Source organism: Porites lutea, chromosome 5, assembly GCF_958299795.1.
Source record: "Porites lutea chromosome 5, jaPorLute2.1, whole genome shotgun sequence".
Classification (NCBI taxonomy): domain Eukaryota; kingdom Metazoa; phylum Cnidaria; class Anthozoa; order Scleractinia; family Poritidae; genus Porites; species Porites lutea.
Genome location: NC_133205.1, coordinates 29829082 through 29851540, shown reverse-complemented (window position 1 = coordinate 29851540; position 22459 = coordinate 29829082). Strand labels below are relative to the sequence as shown.

The following is a 22459-nucleotide window of genomic DNA, read 5'->3' as shown; positions in this document are numbered from 1 at the left end:
CGATCATTTCAGTGTTGAATACCAATTACCAGCCAGGAATGACATGCTGTGTATTGCTGAGTTCACTGAAAACGACCATTTCTTCGATTTATCTTGGAAACCAAGGAATTTATTGTCAGTCTTTCTCATTCGAAGTTTTGAAAGATCTACTTCAGAAAGAAGGTCTACTGTCACCATGGATCTTAACTGAATCCTACGGCGCAAATCGTTCTTTATCGCTGAATTCTCAAGATAAAAAACTAAACCAAAGAGTTATGTTTTAACCCGTTTCGAAATTATCTATAAGTGATACGTTTTCTTAACCTCGGTCTGTATCTTTATAGAATGTTTTCCAGAATGGCAAATTTTGGTTGTTCAATGTTTTGGGAAGCGGCCATTTTGGTTTTTTCCCTCCTGACACTGCAATGTACAAAAGTACAGTAACTGCGGAACCGCAAGGAGTTTATACGACTGCTTCTTGTACCGCATCAGTCGATATTTCATGTAATTGAATAGCTGTAAAACTAAGTAGGAAAAAGTTTCAGAGCTTAAAATTGCAAGTGATTAAGACTTCACGTGATGTCAAATTCATCTATGTATAACCTACCTGATTTAGGGCAAGCTGCTGTGGCTTTTAGTGACTGTGTCTCGAATGAAAAGCGTACCTTGAACGTTGCGAAGTTATGAGTGTTTTAGAAGGTACTCTGTTTGTCTTTCCGTATCGAATTTCAACTGAATAAATCTATGACATAGAATACGCTCAAAAAACAGAAAGTAGAGTAAAACATTTAAGAACAATACTGTTATCGAAAACCAGTTTTCGCAGCATCAAGTAGCTTCTTGCTCATTTAAACAAAACATTTAAGAATATTTTAATCCTTTTACTTTATAGATTACCTTGGCTTTATTGGGCTCGTGTTAGACACATGGCAAGATTTTCGAAGACATCAATGTCACATGTTTTGAAAGAACGGTGCTTTTACTAGTTTGTGAAATGTATAAAGGTCGGTCTAGAAACGCTTTACTTAGAAAACGACGCAAATTTAGAGCCATGTCGAAATAAAGGTTGGCCAAAATAAGTGCATACCCGAGGCGAACTCTTCGCGCAGTTGCCGTTTGTAACATGTACCATATTTTAGGTTTTCAAAAACTTGGATGTTAGGCAACAGTCAGCTGAACAGTGCCGGGTTTCTTTTGGTTGAATAAAATGGTGAAAGAAAGAACTATTATCTATATTAAAAAAATAGAAAATACAAAATCCTTTGATCCGGTGTAGACCGCGGTGAAAAGTCAGACTAGACTCCGCAGTGTCTCCCGTTTTGACTCAAAGAAACTGTCGGAGTGTATTTTAAGCTGATATTTTTAAGGTTCTGTACTTCTAATTTCACTCTCTAGGAAGTACGTAGGAAGTGAAATCTTTCTTTTTTTACCAAGAGTACGTTAAGAGCAACAGGGTTTAATGTTACTAAACCGTTTAAATTTTGCTGGTTTACTTACTTAAGGATTTCAAAGCATACCACGCTTCTAGGTTCATCATGGTTCACTGATGGTTATAACTGACCGTTGAAATTATTTCACTTGTCCATATAGAGAGAGAACATCCACTCGAATGTGACTCTCTCAAGCACGAAAAGGAAAATATGAGCCTTGTAGGGAAAAATAAACAGCGTCACAGGTAAAACATTTCCATTTGCGTGCACTGGTAGGAATTGTCATGGTATTTAGGATTTTATTCATGGATGTTTAACGTCAGACAACTTGTTGTGTGTAGAAAAATAGTACCACAGGAACGCTTGGTCCTGGTGTAAGTAATTTTCACGATTTGTATGGTCACGCTGTATGGTTTCATCTATAAATACTGTATAAATTCCAGCTAAAAAGACCACTTTATAAACCCACATTAAACAACACCGCGGGAGTCGGATACAGCTATAAAATGGCTTTCATTTGGTGACATTTTGCCCTCAAAAGTTAGAATTTAGGTCCTGTAGCTCACTCTTGACGTACTGCCTTGTAGTTTTCATTTCATCGCGACATTTTTCAGATAGCGGTTAGAGGCTGTGAGCAATAACAAAACAGAATCAAACAGGAGGTTTCATTTTGACAAACAATGACAAACATTCTCGATTTATTTTCTACCGCATCGTAGTCAATTTTCTTTTCACTGTACTGAATAAGTGTTGTTGGTGAATGTAGTATTATTTATAACTTTAACTCTCACCTTTGTACAAAAAGCTATATAGACTAGAAAAAAACCCGTTTTTTTCCCTTGATGCCTGTCCACTTCTTTTCAGGAAGTTAGACTGGCAGAGTGACATGAATAGTGAAAATGACCTTTGCTATAAAAGCAGTGTTAAATTTTGTTTGCAATTTTTGGCCGCGATAAAAACTTGATTGAATTTTTGAATAATGAGTAGTAATAATATCGTCTATAATTTTGGCTGTTATCGCTTCGATTTCGTCTGCTAGAGTCAATAGACTCGGTTGTCAGTTAAAGAGAAGGTGCGCCCCGCATTGTATTGAAAAACATTGAAATTTGTCTCGTCCACAGCTTTGTTGTAGGGAAATTATTATTGAAATGCCTTTCAACTTGTAAGATTGATTCACATTTTTTAGCGAAATTTATGATTATCGTCCAAGCTTTTGACTGGATAAGCTTTGAAAGAAAATGCTTTTTTACCACCAAACGTTCCTCTCTTTTCACACCGAAACGTGAATTAATTATGTATTTTTCATTTTCAGTTCGACTTGTTTGCAACGGAATTATTATTAGGAAAGTTCCCGAAAAATTTCATCTTTAAAGAGAAATATTGGGAAAAATGGAAACGGTGCTAATTTTAGTAGCTACAGTTGGAACCCGCAGTTTCTGTCTTTCAAAATTGGTTTGACTAAGACCACTTTCAAGGCACTGACTCAGTCTTTCCCTGTAGGGTATCGCCGGCAAAGTCTTGAAAAACTTTGAAAGAATTTTTTCTTTCCTACTTATTTACCTAGGCACATGGAAGAGATAATTTACAATGTTGAGGGTGTTATTCTAGTGACAAGGTTGATGCTGCCTTTGGAAGACAACAGGCCATATTTATTGAAGGTTGCGAATTGCAATGTCACACGTTTCTACGTAAAAGTGTTTGCAGGTGAAAAGCGAATATTTCGGCCATTTGCATGTTCTCTTTAGGCTTCCTTGTATTGTTAAAGTAGGAGTTAAAATAGATTTCTCTTGGTTTTTCTTTGTAAATTACAGAAAAGTTGTATTCTTTCAAAATCGCGGTGAAAACGGAATATTTCTTCAATTTACATGTTCTTTAGGCTTCCATGTATCCAATTAAAATAGGAATTAAAATAGATTTCTTCGGTGCTTTTTTTTGTAAATTACAGAAAATTTGTATTCTTTAAAAATCACGGTGAAAACCGAAGATTTCTTCAATTTGCATGTTCTTATCCTTCCGTGTATCGTTAAAATAGGAATTAAAATAGATTTCTCTTGTGCATTTTCGGTGTAAAATAGAGAAAATTTGTATTCCTTCAAAATGACGATGACTTAGCCAATGTGAGCTTTAGATTTTGATTCTTAGTAAGACGAGAGACGTGTGTGGACTGGCTGGACAATCAGTCGTTTCTTTCGAAGATTAACAATTTCTAGGCAAGTGAGACAAAAAGCAGCATTTTCCATATTGAATTGCAGTTACTGGCTAAATTTCAGCAGCTTCAATCTATTCAACAATTAATTTAACATGGAGATAACTAAGCATGTTGGTTGACTTTATTAAAATAAACCGTTCTTCAGTCACTTCCTGAGTTTTATAACTACCGATTTCCGCTTAACTAACGACTATTAATGCTGAGAAAAAAACTCTCTTTTCAATATATTTGTCCAGTTGTGTGATCATTAGAAAGTATTAGTGAGCAAGAATTTTTTTGTTTTTAGGCTTTTCTGGATTTCACGATCAATATTAGGGGTTTTATTATGTGTCGTATCTTTTTTAGCACTACTATGTCATATAGTGGAACCTGCAATTCTTGCAGCAGTGGTCAGTACCAAAATTGAAGACAAATTCTTAAAAATATCATAAAACAACTGACACCATATGAAAGTGCCTTGGAAGAGGTTTCATTTGAGTGGTCACACCTCAGGATTTCATCCACTGACTCAAAAGTTAGAATTGTTCACATCTCCCTCTTGCTGATTTTAGAAGCAAAAAGGTTAACCATTCAGCTTTTTCTACGCATATTAACACACGGCCAAACTTCTCCACCCCTCAATGCCGTGAGAGTACACGAGGTATGGATAAGGAAAGCGGATTGTGTTCCTCTGCACCAGGAATAGAACTCTGAAAATCTGAAAGAAATCGGATGCCCTTGGAATGTTGTGCCTATTCTTGTTACTGGTTTTAGTTTTGGTTATTTAATTTGTTTTCAATTAAAAATTCATCAGTTAGTAGAAGAACCACCGTTGGACGCGTTCCGTTTCGCTCGAATCATTTCAGATTAAGACATCAGATAAGATAGATGAAAGAAACAAAGAAGATGTACTTTATTGGATCCCCTTTCATAGTTCATAGTTTTTCCATCTAGAGGACACCTAAAGGAGAAAAAAAAAATAGTCCCAACAGTGTTTGACAAGAAAAACCGAAATACTTCATCAAATAAGTCCGTGTAGGGTTTCTCCGAGTTTAAGAGGAGATAATCTCGAATCAGAAGTTTCGTATTCCGCTCAAATTATTTTTAACCGTCTCTGTTGTTTTTCTGTTTCGTTGTTTCTTTTAGGAAGAGAGAACCCTCCTCTACTTTGGAGAAATGTCATTGAACAGATGGTGAATGAAAATCGCGTCATGGAAATTTCATTTTTTATTCTTTCAACAGTCAGTTCAAATGTGACCCAGAACATTGCTTGGCTGGTCAGTTTATTTTGCAGTTTGGTTATTTTTCAATATGTAACCACCATAGATGCAATTTAGTTTGGACATTTGGCAATGAAATCTTTGTCATTTGATTGACAGGTTCTCATGATAAATCACCTCTTCTGCACCTGTTTAATGAAGCCTTCAACCAAACTTCGCGATCATGAAAACATTGCTCAGATTATTACAATTCTAGCAAACGAATGAAAAATTACCGTTGTTTGTTGACCTGCACTGCCTAAATTCTTTGTTTTGATAATGGTGTCGTAGATTAAGAACCAAGGGTTAAAATATAAGAATATTTAAAAATTCTATTTCGCAAAATATTGAAAAATATATAGTACCATATGAAATTAAAGCTAAGATTTCGTACTTGAATAGTCTCACCATAAGTTTTTTTCCACAGACTCAAAAGTAAAATTTACCCTCATAACAATGAATGGACTGATGCAGCTACAGTTTCAGACAAAAGTAGCTGGGACACCTACACCCAACACTGGTTTCTCACTTTTGGCCCGTCTCCTTGTCCTCCCAATGTTGTTTATCGCAGTTAACTCACCAAACCTTGCACACCAACATTGGGAGGGCAAGAAGACAGCAAAGTGTCCCAACAATTTTGACTGAGACTGTAGTTGCTAAAGGATTTTATTTAGTTTCCCATCATCCTGTGCGAGGGGTTTCAAAACCCTTCGTTTGAGTGATCATGGCCGACTATTTTAATAAACTTTTACTGACTACACCAGCGCTTGTGAGGTTTTGATGTCACGAGAAGCACTGACTATAATTCCCCCCCCCCAAAAAATTTATTTGAGTGTCACTGCATTTAGCACGAAAGTACCCAGTAGTGAATTTAGGACACTATTTTTATATCTCCTATTGGAGACGGGACCGCCATGTTAGGTGGTCATCCGAGTCACACAAAGGTCTGGCTGTTTGAAGGGGAAAAATCAGTGCCTTTATTTCTCAGTTATTTGAAGACCCTGAGTATTGGTCCGGCCCGGGGTGAATTGAACCCGCGACCCCCCGCTTACAGTCAAGCGTTCTACCGACTGAACTAATCATGCCGCAATTGAAGTTCAAAGTTTCTCAGGTGCTGTAGTAAAGCTGGTTAGTTCTGAAGGAAAAGGATTACTTTAAAAAAAAAAACAATGTCAGGGGAAGTGAAACACAAAGGTTCTGGTTTTATTAGCTGACTTAATCAAGTCAATTTACCAGCGTAAGAATATTGAAAAGCTGACGTATCGCACGCTTCCTCTTCGTCGAAGCGTTTCAAAGAGCTTGATGGCTTGTCACCTTTCCAGTCTTCTTACGCTGGTAAATTGCCTTCACCAACTCTGAAAGAGTTTCATAAATTTTGACTGAAACAGTTTATTTTCACAAATCGGAAAGCTGCCTGTTTCTTCAAGTGTTTGATTTTGGGATAAGTTTATTTTCACATCTTAATTTTTGCAAGTCAGAGAAGGAGAATTATTGAACGCTGTGTGAGGGTATCGAATCCTTTTTTTTTTCAACTGAGCAATATTTCTAAACATTGCTCAAAACACCTTTTACTAAAATAGACAACAAACCACACAGACCATAACGACTAAGGCCCAGGCCAAACGTCGAACTTTTCATGAGCCGATCCAAATTTAGTGAGTAAAGTTTATGAAAAGTTCGACGTCTGGCTCAGTTATAAAAGCGTCTGAATGACGGGATCGTCTGAGGATCGTCTCAGGGCCAAACGTCGATCTCCACATGCGACGAACTAAACTAATAAATTAAAAGTTTGCATGATAATGTATATTTAGCCCAGTTCGAGAGAAAATTTATTAAAATTGCTTTTTGGTCTAATTCAGTTGATTGTTACCACGCGTCCCAAGTTCGAAGTGTCACCCAGCAGACCGGCGATCTTAACTCAATTTAGGTCGAAAAAATTAGAATTTGGTTCGTCTCATGAAAAGTTCGACGTTTGGCCTAGGCCTAAGAGAATACATTGTTAGCTGAATAGTATTCTGTTAGGCTCCTTTCCATCACCATATTTTAAGTACTGTGTTGAAAAAGTAGAAAAAGATTCCATTCGGTTCGAGGGAGCTTACTCTAGGCTAAGAGATTATGTGTTGTGTTTGCGGTGGACCGTTTTGTAGAACTTTTCCTTTTCAGTGTCAGGTATTAGCGCGTTTATTTTTCGTGGCGAGGAATTGTATTTTATTCATGAAATCTCAAGTAAAATGAATGAAAATGAATGCACTCTTACATTTATGACAAAAGCACTTTTCAAATATTATTATAACAGCAGTCATGAACTGTGGAAGACTGAGAACTGTAGGCATAGTAAGCAAATTTGTTCCGTCACACCTGTAGAAACTATTTTTTCATAATTACCGACATATGTATCTGTTACTGTCTTAGTCCCCTGGTTAAACATCTCCCTCATCGTCATCGTCGTCATCATCGTCACCATCATTAGCATTATTACTTTTGTTATTGTCATTAACCAAGAGAGGATAAAGAAGCCCCTTTATCCTCTCTTGTATTGACTATCTACGATTTTATTATTAGTGATACTTTTATATTGATGGTCAATTTTTTCGTTAACATTGTGTATTGGGCAAACAATTCTGGCCGTGGAGCAAAAATTGAGGCGGATAACAAACAGTCGTTTATAATCGACTTCATGAAAACAAACACAAAGAACTTTGAAAAGCTAGTCCAAACTTTCTCTATAAACATTCATTTTTATAACTGTTTCTTCCTGCATTTAAGGTTGTGCACTGACTCGTCCCCAGTCGTCTTCTCGTAACGCGCGCGGTGGGGCGGCGGGGGCAGAGGGTGATGGGAAGGGAAAAGGTAGGAAGACGACGTCTCTCTCCCTCGCTTTCCTCCTTCCCATCACACCCCTCGCACCACTAAGGAGAGATAGAGAGAGACGACTGGGGACGAGTCAGGGTTGTGCATACAAATTAAAGTGGGCTGTTCCTTCAAGGAGTAGGCCTTTCCCGATTGCGCTCGTAAAATCCTAAAAAAGTGCTGGCAAAAATGGCTAAAAAGTGCTCAAAAAGTGCTCAAAATCTCAAAATAGTGCTCAAAAAGTGCTAAAAGTTGTGAACAGTTACCTCTAAGCTTTTCGTAAATATGTCAATTTTTACGGAAGTAATTAACAACCTATTTTGCGTAGTGTTATTAGACAGGTTGTTACGAAAGGTTGATAGAATATAGTCAATAATATTTCCCGGTTACGAATTGTAAATAAATTCAGCAGTACTAGTGCAAAGATGATTTAGAAATTTGAGATGACACACGCATGATACATCAGCCAATCAGAAACTTCTGTTCTCAGGCTCAGTAAGGATAAGTCCACGTGCCTTTCCATGACCACGGTCTTTTATTCTTGACAACATCATTAGTTATTAAAATTTATGACCTGGAACACGATTCTCGTTTCGAGCGACACAAAGTTTTTGCTTTAAAATGTTTTAGAAGACATATATTGCTCGAAATTTGCTCGAAATGTGAAATATTGCTCAAATGTTGCCCAAAGTGCGAAAAAGTGCTTAAGGGTGCTCAAAATGCAAAATAGTGCTCCAAACTCAAAAAAGTGCTCAAAAGGTGCTCAGCGCAATCGGGAAAGGCCTATCAAGGAGTCTTAATACCGAAACGTGTTTCTTGGCTTATGGGTCATTTTAAGGGTGTTTACCATTTACACTAGACTTGCCTACAAGTCGAGCTCAAATTTTTCACGAGCGCGAAGCGCAAGCGGTAGAGTTTTTATGTTTTCTGCGGCAAAAGCGAGCGAGAGGGGGCCAACTACCGGAACCGGAAATGAGAAGCGAAGGCCTTTGAGAAAGTCTACATTTACACAAACCGCCCGGTTGGAAATCTTCTGCACAGACATTAAATTTTAAAATTTGACGTGGTGGGAGAACGACCCACTGAAAATGTTTTTTCATATCAGCAAAATTGACTAAAACAGAGTAGAAAAATTGCATCGCCTTAAATAACAGCTCATATTTTCTGAAGCTTCCCAAATGTAATCGCGCGAACCATTTGTTTTTCCAAACGGGAATTTCGGGTTTTTCCATGTAAGTGGCAAGTACCCAAATTTGTCTCCATCAATCTCTTCTCTCAAATCTGTTACCTCCTTTGTGCTTTTCTTGTTGATATTAAGTTCTGCAACTTATCCATGAAATGTTGACCAAACGTTATTCATAGAAGTATAATTTCTTTTTTTATTCGTTAAAAAGAGTCCCATACCTGACGTTATAGTTATTTTTCGCTCTGACAATTGACTGATGTTCGAAAGCGTTATGGTAAATTGGTGGTGAATAGACTTTTTAAATTGAGTTGGCAAATCAAATTTTTGTTACTTAGTCTTCGCCATCAAAAACATAAGGCACATGGCCTTTCTAGTTGCTAGCCTGAGGATACATCCGACGTTGTGCAACACCACCACCGATTTTCCTGCCAAATCACGTCTGAGGAACAAGCTTCTGATTGGTGGATCTGCAATTTTCAACCAATCAGAAATACTAACCTGATCTCGTTAGTGACGCGTCATCAGTATGGAATTTCTGCAGTCGTTCCTCAGAAATCATTTCACGAGAAACCGGTGGTAGTGCGGCGAAATATCGGCTGTTTTTTCACGCTATATAGGTACATGATGCAACAGGAAACAAAAAACGTATTTAACGTTTAAACATTTGATCACTATTCAGATTGTTGAACCTGTTATCAGACAACAATGGTCCATTGTTTCCTTGCGATAGTGCATCTTATTCGTTTATTCAAGCAGTGCCTGGATTTTGAAACCTTTTATCTTCTACGTTTGTCACTTGAAATAAAGTGAAAAAACTTTGAAAAACATCCCATGGCAGTTCAAGGTGACTTGTAATTGCGATGTTTATGTTGATAACGAATTCAATTAACAAAAAATAAACAAGCGTATAACGTGTTGTTGTGTGAATTAATAAAGATAATCATTATTAATCATAACTATAACAAAATTCTCAAATCTGATTGGCTATCAACTGTCCTGATTTCAGCCTTAATAGGACAGTACGCGTCATGTCTATGAGTAATTGGACAGTACGCGCCATCACGCGCGTCCTTAAATAGCTTTAAAATGGCTCTTTTTTTCACTGCTAGCTAAAAAAAAAAAAGGAATTTCTTGTGTTTTGATTTAAAAAAGAGCCTTTTTTCAAAAATTTTGTTTAAGTTATGATTAATTGGTAACAGAACTTCGTGTCGTCTAATTCGGTCTGTAATCATACTCGTGATTAAACAAATCGAACTCCCGCTACGCGGTCGTCCGATTTTGTTAATCACTCGTATGATTACAGACCGACTTGGACTCCACTCAGTCCTGTTACCATTACTTATAGGATTATTATTTAGCTTAATTCAACACTTTGTTTCCAATACATTCGAACGCTAAAGAAGACTCGCAGCTCTAGATTATGTACCGTAAACGATTGGTAACTGCATGACATTTCTTTCGGAAGTTTTAGCATTCTTAGAAAGTTCACTTTGTCGTATCATTGATAAAAAGTGTCACGTGACCAAGGTTAAATTTGGTGCGTTTGGCTCGTTAAAATGGAAACTGAACGAAATGACTGTAAGGCTTGTCACTTTCAAAAATATTGAAAATCTTGTGGTATTAGTCGACTAGGAAAGCTGATTGACAGCTTATAAGTAGACTGAACGTTTAAGTTGTTTTCACGTTCAGGTCCTCGAAAATTAATTTATGACTGTTTGAGGTCGGAAGTTGAAACGATTTGTCCTTTCTTTGGTCATACCTACCCTTTAAGGGCAAAAGTCAAGAAAATTCGAGAAAGATTCCAAGTTTAATGGTGTAAAATGCTTTAGAAACTTAAATGGTGCGGCACAAAGATACCGCCCAAGGTGGTATATTTAACCCTTTAAGCCCCAGTATCCACATACAAATTCTCCAAACTGATCTCTATACATTTCCTTCATAGATGGGTTGAGAGAATTTGATAAAAGATCGAGACATTTTCTCTTAGGTGATCAATTTATTAATTCTCATAACCTAATCTTTGGACAATCTATGGATATGGTCAGGAGAAAATTGATGTTGGTCACCATTGGGACTTAAAGGGTTAAAAGGTCCCAGCAAAAGATTCAGATAACGCTGCAAAGTACCAACTATATATTAGTACATAATAAAATTTTAGTAAACGAGCAAACAAGGCTTGGAAAAGAAACGTTTTTAACACAAAGAAAGCGATAACCTTTATCGCTAGCCGTCTTTTGATGCTATTGTTATATTTGTTTGAAATTATCCATAGCCAGGGGCGTAAAGCGGCAAAAACAAGTTTTATAGAAGAATAGTCGAGCCGCAAATAAAGAAATTCTTATAATCGCAGGGTTTTTTCGGAACGCACCGTGTAAATTGCGCGCTTATAATATTGCAGGCAGCATATCAGAGTTTTTCTTGTTTATACTGAAATTTCTGTGGTTTCTTTTTCTCAGAAAAAAATATATAATATTGCTGCTCCACTTCCGTGTCGGACTATAAGAACCGATTAAGATCATTTAAATAAGCTATTTAAGACCATTCGCTAAGCGGCGGTACATTCAAAGGAAATCCGTTGTTACTTTAAATAAAAAATAAGACATATTTATCTGTGTTATTCGCCCAGTTATCGATCAAGTGAAGGAATAACGACTTTGTGATGTTTGGCTTTACTTGATTACACGATAGTATTTGTCAAAGGCAAGCTGGGATTAAGAAAAATATTTACCTAACTTCATAAGTACAATTTGTTTATTTGCGATTGAAATTTAATCAAGTACTTTCCTAATATAGCAAATAAGAAACAATGTTATGGATTGCGCGGACTTGTTTTGTCGCGGGTATACTAAAGGGTTTGAGGGTGAATTTTGCTCAGTACATTGACCAGTTGTGAAGCTAATCTTAAGCAGTCTATTGTACTTGATAAAATGATTAAAATTCAAGCTATTGATAAGATTTGTTTATATGTTCCATTGCAAATAAACCTCCTGTCTGCCAAGTGAATGAGGCAGGCTTTGCCGACAGGGTCGGTATAAGATAGCGGCGTGCCTTTATACTCCGAATGGGGTCGGTGTGGGAAGCCACTATTGATCTACCTTCTGCCACATTTCCAAGAAAATTGGATACACTCCGCTTTATAACGTATCATCTTCACTTGCTTGAAAATCAGGCGGATTGATAGACAGCACGGAGCAGAAGGTCTAAGATGACTTTTGGCTTTTATTAATTAGATAATTACTGGTTCAACTGATCAAAGGATAGCGCGCGCCTTGTTCTGTATTCTTCTTTTGTTTTTATTCATGGCCAAGCGGCAGAATCAGCGGTTGATTTTGTGGTTGCACACAAAGCGGGTCGGTATGGGGTCGCTCATTAAGAGAACCTCCACAAAGAACCTGCTTCGGCCGGCATCGAGGGAGTGTAAGTGGGGTAATTACATCACAGATACTCCGCGTAACTTTCAGGGATTTTGCCATGTGAACGTGAAAATCTTCGATATTCCAAGAAGTACTTTGAATCGAGTGTCCAAGCAAGCTAAAGGTAGAAAGATGCTGTATACTAGGTTCGTGATTTACTTTTTTGACAAAGAGGATACATTTTAAAACATTTGTTGTCTTAATACTGAAATAAACTGACTCTTGGTTGAGCTGAAAGTAGAGTGTTAGAAGTGATTTAGTCGTCTTAATGTGATTTCTCTGAATGGCAAGGTTGATGAACAGTGCAGAGAGTGCCACTTGAGATCATATCACTTACCCGCTTTTCTAGCTAAGGACTACTTATTTAGCACATTTCCACTGACTTCTGGAAGCGGTATTTCGTGGTCCGTTAATGTAAACTCTTTGTGTTGAAATCTGCTTCCCGAGACGCTAAAATAGGTTAATAGGGTGGACGTTAGCAGAACCTGTAGAAACATCAGATTTTAGCCAAAAACTGATTTAAACAATTGTTTTGCTGGTTTAATTTCTTTCACCTAGATGTCTCATGCAATAGGACTTTCAGTGGCCTTATAACGTGAAATGCTTTCTTAGGCAACATCGGTGCTGCTTGAACGATTTGTCCACTCAACAACAAGGAAAAAAAGACTGTGAGGTGATGTTTGCTTTTATGCATTGACAAAATTACGTTATCATTTAAACTGCTGGAATTGACGACCAACAGTGACAAAAGTTAACGGGCCTCGATTGGTACTAGGTCGCTCGTGACACAAATCGCATCGAAGTAAATAGAAACTAACGACAAAAGCAGCTACGAAGAATTTTCCATATGCACTTTGTACTACAACACGTTTTCACAGTATGTCAAGTTAGTTCTCATTTTACAGTTACCTAAGTTTCTGTCAAAATGGTATATTTCAGATCATAGTTAATGAAGGTGACTAATTATTATTAACTATGTTCAGATGTACTTGTTTGGTAGTACTCGTGATCCTGATTTGTTGTAAGACTCTGAAAAGGAGAGGTTATCAGAACAGTCCCTTGTCTGCTATGGCTCTCCTTCTTGGCTAGTTAGGCACTTCGGCTTCCGTACAGCATGAAAATACGCCTTTACGGAGCAAAACTTGTTCGGCTATAAGAATTAGGTTCACATATAGTGGAATTTGTTCACATGAACTCATCTTTTCCCTTTTTAAGTCCCTTTGCTGCTACAACCGCGCCGAATTTAGAAATGCGCCAACTTCTATACCTATAAAACTAGTCCGAAATTGACACAATGACCAAAGAGATCGTACCGTGACCGTGATGAGATTCGAACTGTTCTGGAACAACCTTTGATTTTATTTATCTAGACCGTCACTAATTCTCAAGAAACAGGTTTTTTCACGTTAGTTTACATTTTCCCTTTGACTCTTAGCCTCGAGTTAGGCAAATCCAGCCAGTCTTGTAAAGAAGGTGAATGTAATATTTCTACAGAGATAGCCGAATATTGGTGCTCTCACACCGTAGCTATTTGTATTCAGTACTTTAAATAATGCATGAAATTTAGCATTTTTGTTGAATTTTGGGTCGTGGACTAATGGGTTTTTAAAAGATTTTATCCTGCAAGATTTTTTCCTTCCTGCAATTCATCAACGAAGTTCAGTACTGAAGGACACCGGAGGAACAATCCCAATCTTCATGCTCGGCGAAGGGCGTGCCCGCGTGCCAAAGTGGCAGCAAATTTGACCGCTTTCAAAAATTCGTATTTGGTTTTTCTTCTCCACAAAACGTGTGAAATTTTCCGACATTTACTCCAGCTCTGCCAAAACAACAAAGCTAATGCAACCTCGTCCCCAGGGCTTCTCGGTTTTTGTCCCTTTTTCTGGCGATAGGCTGTGTTAGTATTCACGAAATCAGTGGATAGCGATTTTCGTGCGTTCTGATTGGCTCACGTAACTCGGAATATCCTTGGATATTCGCTGTTTTGGGACGGAACTCAAAATGGCTTCCCTCCAGTTCCCAACAGTTTCGAAAGATAATATTTTAGCGGTAAATGAAGCAGCTGCAGCAACAAATACCAAGAAAGAGACAAAATCAGGCTTGTCGGCGTTTACTGGCAGATAGAAGAAAAATTTCTCACTGAATTTGCAACAAAATGATCAGAAAAATGATCCCCGAAACACTGTCAATTGGAACGTAAACAAACTCTAACTAAGTGACGTCTTTTATTTACAAAAAGTTCCCTTTTCATTTTTATCCAACTGATTTGGTAAATACTAAAACAACTATCCCCCTCAGGGTCGGTGAACAGCGCTAGATCTATTCACCTCCCTTTCGGGGGATAGTTTTATACTTTTCAAGCTATTTTACCGGATATCACAGACGTCTTCCAAATGTGGTCATAACTTGAATATTGTGGAAATGAAGAAGGATGTGGGGGATGGAACAAATCACATCCACCTCAGTAGCGGATCCAGGGGAGGGGCCCGGGGAGCCCCCCTTATTTGTAGATCAAACTGAGCCCCCCCCCCCCCCCCTATCTCAAGGTCTGGGTCCGGCAATGCGAGCTTTCAATCGAAAGAAGAACGAAAAGAAAATTTGTTTTCCCTTGTAGTCGAACTGTAACTTTTGATCAATTTCGGTCTAGTCTTGGCCCTTCCCGATTTTAAATAAAAAAAAAAAAAAATTTTAAACAAAAAAAAAATCGAAGATAGCGGATGCAAGATGTTGGCCATTTAGAACTAATCTGGTTAACAGTAAAAAGAACATCTAGAGTTGGTCGATCTCTGCTTTTCTTGACTTTTTTAATTGACTCTCTACAAGACAGACCTCCTCAACTAAATTCTTGAGAAAACTGATTATAGCAAAATTTTCCGATTTTCCGGATTCTTTTTGGCGTTGGCACGAAGATTCTATCCGAAATAAAAACGTTCAGGGTTGGGTGCCGTGTATGGTGCTAACACAGGACTTCAGTCATTACCAATACTTTATTGATTGTTGCCGGTTTGTTTAAAAGTGGACCCGGAAACGCTTTTACATCTCATTCTGTACAGACATGACGCGATTTAGAGCAGATGATAATGCGATTTAAACTAAACGCACATCGGAAAATACTGCTATTCGTGAATAGCCCACTGCTGAGAGCAAGGATTAAGAGTGATTTTAAAATGGATGTAATAAAGGATAAAAATAACTCCCTTTAACATGAATCTTGCATGAATCAGTAAATGTAACAGTTACCAGCAATTGCCAGTTTCTTGGCTTGTTTGGCATTTTCTTCTTGGACCTCTCGGGGATATTTTAATATAGAAAGGAAATTAACTCACCGTGTTATCCGACATCTGTTGATTTGATATGGCGCAAACACCCTCCTCACCAAAAACTAGAGGTGCACCATAAACAGCCGTTAAAATCTTTTACATTGACGAAGCAGACAGTCATTGATTTGATGGTATTTTTAATAAAAATATTGTCTGAACTATAATTTAAGAAGAAATACATCCAAACACTAGCACGACCTTAGGTTAAGGCCGAACGTCGAACTTTTCATGAGACAAACCAAATTGCTACAGTATTTGGCTCGACCTTAATTTAGTCAAGTTCAACTCCTGGATCAAAGTCGAATACTAAGCTTAGAACTAAGTTGAGAAGGAAAAAAAATACGGCGCCAAAAAATTTACAGTCGTACCAACAGTTTTCGTTGTCCCGACGAACAGCTTTTAAAATATCTTTTCAACTGAATAATCCTCGGCCTCTTTACATCGTCTATTAGTCTGAAGCGGACGGATCAGAACGTGTTTGTCAATCTTACCCCTGCAGAGGCCTCCTTGTGTCGTAGGGGAGAGGGAAAAAGAAAGTGCTCAGCGGACGATGGGAAGGGGAAGGATATGAAGCGCCTTAGCTCCCGCTTTTTCCCTGTTCCCATCGTTCCCCGCGCGCTAGCTAATTTTTGATTTAATATATTGTAACTGATTTCTATTATTGGAATACCCAGCGAGAGCCTCTGCGGAGGAGAGAGATCCAAACTCAGTCAGAAGAACTTAATCTGAGAAAAAAGTCGAACTTATCTTAAATTTAACTCACCCAGTTTGGTTCGTCGCATGAAAAGTTCGGCGTTTGGCCTTGGCCTTATTCCAGGATTAAACATTGTTTAACAATGCATTACATATAAAAGAATTAAAAGTTAAATACAATACAGTCTCTATCAGAAAAACTCTACAGACCGAAGGCTACGCCGACTGTTGATGCTAAAGAGGAACCCATACCATTAATCAGAGGCTCCGTATAATAAAGCAATATTTTTGTCCGTTTTTTTCTTGAAACCAGAGAACTCAGCAGAACTTTCAGAGGCACAGTATCGGTGTAGCGTTCATTTTCTTTACAAAAACTTAGTACAGTCCCATGTGGTTGTAACCACACTCATACAGTAGTTGGTGGATCTGTGGCTTTGCAAACTGAGCCATGTGCGAGGTTCGAAATGCGCTAATCACTAACTACCACATGGTAGTTGAGACTGTACTGTGAGACAAACGTTAAACAGAGCCCATTTTTTACAAGCCACGATGAATAACTTCTTCAATTCAGAAAGTCAAAGACGCTGGATTTTTTGCTTGGTATTTAAATGAATTTTTAAAAACACTGCTTGACGTATGGATACAATTTTTGAAACTTCACGATCGTTTGCAGTAATTTATAAAAATTAACTAGAAATACGTGTTAGGTCGATCACCACGTAAGAACAAAACACCGTCATCTAAAGTTTAAAACACAATAGTTGATGTTTACCTGCCCAAAATGCTATTTTGTATCATTCTATTAATGATGCAATATATACAATTCGACCCCAAGTCAAAACAGTGCAGAAGGTCTAGTTACTGGTACTATACAACACGACCAAACCTAGCCTTGTTTTGCGTGATGAACCCGTGCGCTAACCAAAACGGACTTTTAGAAACTCTAGACTAAACCTAAATCCTGTCGAATCACATAAAATCTTTAAATTTCTTTTATAATTACTAAATTCCATTGTTTTCGAGACTATCGTACATGGCAAAGTAAGTATATTAAACAATACAGTACAATACAATACATACACCTTATTCGATGGTTTAGCATATAATACGTGCGGATATTTTGCGAGTTGCGCAATATTTTTCCGAGCCCCGCAGGGCGGGGAGAAATACGAGCAATGAGCAAAATGTCCGCTCGTATTATATGCTAAACCATCGAATAAGAGGTTTATTATTCCACTACAAAAAAAAAATTATCTGGCAATTGGCTTCGCTTCTATTTTTTGGTAAGAGTATTCAGAGACATCCTGATTCTGTCTGTGACAATGACGTTAACAATTAGCAAAATGTTCGCGCGTATTATATGCCAAACCATTGAATGAGAGGTTAATTATTTTACTGCAAAAGAAAAATGGTATTTTGGCTTCTATTTTCTAATGAGAGTATCCAAAACATCCTGATTCTGTCAGCCACAGTTGCTCCTTTTGCATCCGCCGGTATTCGCCCTGTTGTAAACCGGTTAAACCAGGACACTACGGTGTATTACGGCCTCGTATTTTGCTTGTTCTCTTGACCTTATATGGTAAAATGACATAATAGTGGAATAATAAAATACAATACAAGAACTATTCTGAGATAATCAGACAACACAATCAGGTATAGTGGAGCCTCGGATATAAAGAAGGGCCAAGGGACTGGAAAATTGGTTTGCTTTCACGAGGCTTCATTGAGGTCCTTTTTCATATATTTTACTATTACTGGTGATAAGAAAATCTTTCGTTATACCGAGGACTTCGTTACAGAGAGGTTCGTTTACATCGAAGTTCTTTTGTAGTACTTTTCTCTTTTAAGAACATTTTTTACCCGAAAGGGGATTCTCCTGCCCTGGTTCGAGTAGTCGCACTGTAACGTACATTTCTATGTACACTGGCTTTCCGTTTCCTGAAACTCTTTGCCCATGAGTAAGATTATTTGAAATTTGCATTTAACATGATAAATTAACGTTTTTAAAATGACCATTACTACTGATCGTTATTTCTATTTATACCTCCATCGTTCACAATCATTGACATTATCGTAATCAAAACAATCATTCACTTAAATATTTCTGGGTATTTGATGACGTGCCGAAAATGATCATTCTTTTACTCTTTGGAAATTAGTCCTGGATACTCCCAATTTTCTACCTTGAAAATGATCAAGTTCTTGTTTCTTTTACATTTGTAAAATCTTCCGTGACAGGGGGAGTTCCACTCTGAGTAAAATGCACACAATGCAATAAAAAATGACCAGACATACACGTACAGTACAGTCACGTGGCATTACGTTTCTTTATAGATTTCAATTGATAGAGTACTTCCCAATGCTTCATCACTCAATTTTTGTTACAGTTATTTTGAATCTCCATTTTCAACCCAGTTCTCCAGGATCTCCACAACGTCCATCCTCTGTAGGCTCTGTAGGTCCTTATGCTTTAATATTTCAATAAGCTTCCCCACGGTTGGTTTTGGTGTTCCTTGGTACCACAACGTTAGAATTTCATGCGTCGGGTTTTGCGCCTGTGCCGAAGACCATATACGATCTTGATCAATTTTCATCAGCTTTCCGAGCATTCGAAAATAATTGAAGGAAACGTCCTTTAATCCGTTCAAAATCAAGCAGATCTTTCTATGAAGAACTAAAGGAATGTTTTCGACATTGGTTGACAATCTCGACGTCGTCGTTTGCGGACTAACACCTCCATCGAATGCATCATGTGCAATGTTCTTTTGGGCCAAAGAATCAGATTTCTGATCTGTAACGCAAGTCTCTTTTACGCTAGTCTTTGTAACGCCAACACCTTCCTCTCGTTGTGGCATGTGCAGTCTGTCCACCTCAGATCCAACACATTCCTCATTCTCCTGCCCCATTCTACTGTCTTGATTCTTATCTCCCAGATCCAGCTCTTGAACACTTTGAGTTACATCATCTACAGTGTCATGTTCTTGCTCCCTTAACTTCTCGATTTCTGTTTGCTGCATTCTTCTCTCAGTGCACGTCACTGCTGGTGTAGTCTTCTCTGTATGCTCAACTCCCACTTTTTGGCTCTCTTTGTTAATAAAAGGAATGAACTGATCATTTTTATACTATGCATCAATAATCAAACGTATAAAAGGTGGGTGGAGGTATTTATAAACACACCTGCTACATTAAAGGAGAGTGTTAAGTTTGTGTTAATTCCCTTCTTTCCTCCAATTTCTGTTTCCCCAGATCACTTACTTACAAATAACATAGTGAAACCTGCATTAATTGACCCATATAAAGTGCAAAATTAAACGGGTAAAATTAGTCCTTTCTTCTCCAACATCCACATACAAATTCCTACTAATCTCTATACATTTCCTTAAGAATTATTAATAGTATTAATAATTGATGACAGATAAAGGATTTTTCCCTTTGGTGATCATAACATTGTTAATTCGAACAAACTTTTCTTGTACCATGACGTAGGATTTTGTCAAGACAAAATTACTATTCGTCACTCCTGGGACTTAATTAAACGGGTTAAAAAAAGAATTTTCAAATAATGTTGTAGACATTCGAGTTTGGGTAAGTGTGGGTGACATAGGGATAATTCTACAATTTAAAACAACATGTGTGGTCTAGTGGACACCAAGAACGTAAAGGATGATGTCTCAGATGCTGGTGAGTTTAAGCCTAGGACGGTGCAGTCTAAATTCCTCCTTTTTATGTGTAAAGGATGAGCAGAGGAGAAAAAAATAAATGAAAAAATGGTATAAAGGTTTCAGTCGGTTAAAAAAAATTACCTGATTCAAACTTTTAACTACAACATAATTATGTATGAAAATAATGCAGATTTTAAAAGGACTCTGAAAGTACACAGAGACAGAGATAACTGGGGTGGATCCAAACAATAAAAAAGAAATTGTATTAAACCTTAATACAAAAGTGAGCAAAGAAAAAAGCTGTCCCTGTGATCGCCTAACTTTTGACAAAGTAAGGACAAAGGAGAGCTTGTTTTCTTAAGTTGGTTGAGGAGGTGGGCAGAGTGACTTGAGGGAGCTAATGGTGTCTTTCAAGCCTAAATACTTATTCAGGGAAAGTACAGGTATGCTCACCCTCCAAACAGTCCTTAAGGACTATTAGCAGTCTGCAAAAAATGAGCTGTTAAGTGCCATTTTTGAAATCAGGCATGAAGCTGGAGTGACTGAGTGACATAACCCAAATCACATACCTTCTTTGCTTGGGACAATCTCCACCATTTTGTCTACAAGTTTATCACATTGGTCTTTCCAGCAATATTTTCCCATGTACTCTTCCCGAAGCTGCTTTGCCTCATCAGCCAGTTGTGTTGGTTTCTTGGCCCTGATTTTACTGATCTCTTTGGCCCATACCTGGGGGTCTTCTGAATCCAATACATGCATTTTTCCTGATCGCAACTTCTTTAATGCCATACCAAATCCACTGTTTGCACTGCTGAGAACAGGAACACCCACAGAAATGGCACGGACACAACTTGTTCCAAAACCCTCTGCTGAAGGCAAGATGACAAGATCAACTTGGCAAAGCTGCTTTCTCCATTCTTCAGTACTCCTGAAGACAGGACTGATAGTGACGTTATTTAAACTAATCAACTCCTTAAGTTGGTTTTCCAGATATTTAGTATCCTCATCGGGTAAAACAACAAATATAAGATGGTATGTTGAGTCCCTCAATGATTCGATTGCTTTGGCCGCAATACCACAGCCTTTAACTTCAAAATACTTTGATTTTGATGAATATGTTGCACTTATCAAGACACGAAACTTTTCTCCGCTATTACCCATGGCCTGAACACCAACAAGATCATGAATGATTCCGGGTGTCATTGTTATCACATTTTTATGCTTTCCACAGTAACGCAGAGCAGCTTTGCAATCATCAGCCACCTTAGGGCCTATTGCAATCACAATATCAGCTGCTACACAAAGATCCAACTGCACCTCACGCTCAGGCTTCTTCTCTGAATCAGCTTTACCTAGGTTGGATGCTTGCTTCCCACCCGTTTCTTCACTGATGGTATGAACAACATGAACCCATTTGCAATTCTTTTTTTCCTTGATAGCTTGGGCTTGTTTCCCGAGGTCAGACGGATAAGAGTGGATAATAAGGACATCAACATCAAGACTGTCAGGAGGGTATGCAATGAGGTCCTCTTCTGTGTAATTACCAATCATCGTTTTTGCATCTACCAGTTTAATATTTGACTTCTTAGCCTTACGTCTCTGTTCTTGGGTACTCCTGGGTACAAGTCCATACACCTTCACCCTTGGGTTTTTGGCCAGTTCAATGGCTAACTGATCATTTGTTGTAATGTTCCAGCCCTCAGCAGTTGTAGCGACTGTTATATTCAGTATGCGTTCACTCTTTGAAGGGGTGTAACATGAGTCTGCAAATTTGGAATTAGAACACTTAATACCAACATCAATGGAATCAATACTATGCACCCCATCAATGTTAATCTGGAGGGGGGAGGCCATGCAGGGATTGAAAAGTTGGCCCATGGTGGGAACTTCTGATTATCGCCAGGTCGGACGATTGGGAACTTTTAAATTTCCTCCAATCGTGAATGCCGTCTTGAAATGGAAGCTGTAAGGGGCTGTTTACTTAGGGCATCGTCATGCATACTTTCCCAAATGTTGGAAAGAGTGCGCGACAAGCCAAAAGAAGGTCTGCGCCTAGTCGGAGGCTACACGTGACATAGAGTAAAGGTAATTGGGAAAGCTGTCTCGGAATGTTTTGGGTTTTTGCTATCCAAACAATCCTTGCTTCGCGACCTAAGAGGGAAGTGGTTAAGAGCGCCTGTCTGTATTGCCTGCGTGCAGACGTCTCCTATTTCCTTTGTTGCACGCGTGCAACAAAGGAAATAGGAGACGTCTGCACGCAGGCAACTGCCTGTAAAAATCAGACAAATTCAAAATTCCGCGGCCAGGGTGGAAAATTCGATTTCTTTCATATTTTAATGTTAGATAGGCTAGGGTATAACTAAAATCACTGTATGTTTTTTTCGGTGAAATATCCTTTTATTTCAGAGATAAATGCTAATATCCAAAATCCGTTAAAATCGTCAATTGAGGCGCTCAATTATTACATGGGTTTGAAAGC

At 38.1% G+C, this 22459-nt stretch overlaps 2 protein-coding genes across 3 annotated transcripts in view; both read right to left on the bottom strand.

The window, feature by feature from the left end:
* Positions 1–1564, bottom strand: part of LOC140936746 (LIM homeobox transcription factor 1-beta-like) — a 28209-nt gene extending 26645 nt beyond the window's left edge. The window contains exon 1 of one of the 2 annotated variants that reach the window (XM_073386231.1): positions 1477–1564. In XM_073386231.1, coding sequence (XP_073242332.1) covers positions 1477–1516 — 40 coding nt within the window. In that variant the 5' untranslated portion in view covers positions 1517–1564. Of the gene's footprint in view, positions 1–586; positions 730–1476 lie in introns of those variants that run through there. The other variant, XM_073386232.1, reaches the window with a different exon arrangement.
* Positions 1565–18041: 16477 nt separating this feature from the next.
* On the bottom strand, positions 18042–21858 carry LOC140938208 (uncharacterized). Its single transcript, XM_073387724.1, has 2 exons — positions 20550–21858; positions 18042–19403 (listed from the first exon to the last, which is right to left on the bottom strand). The coding sequence occupies exons 1-2, from the start codon at positions 21856–21858 to the stop codon at positions 18706–18708; spliced, it is 2007 nt and encodes a 668-aa protein (XP_073243825.1). The 3' UTR covers positions 18042–18705.
* Between the last annotated feature and the right edge of the window lie 601 nt (positions 21859–22459).

Excerpts from the sequence above, each read along its gene's own strand:
- LOC140938208 (XM_073387724.1), bottom strand. The coding sequence starts at position 21,858 with ATGGGCCAACTTTTCAATCCCTGCATGGCCTCCCCCCTCCAGATTAAC. Across the intron at positions 19,404-20,549 it reads GATTGTCCCAAGCAAAGAAG|AGAGCCAAAAAGTGGGAGTT; the intron begins GTATGTGATTTG and ends TTATTAACAAAG.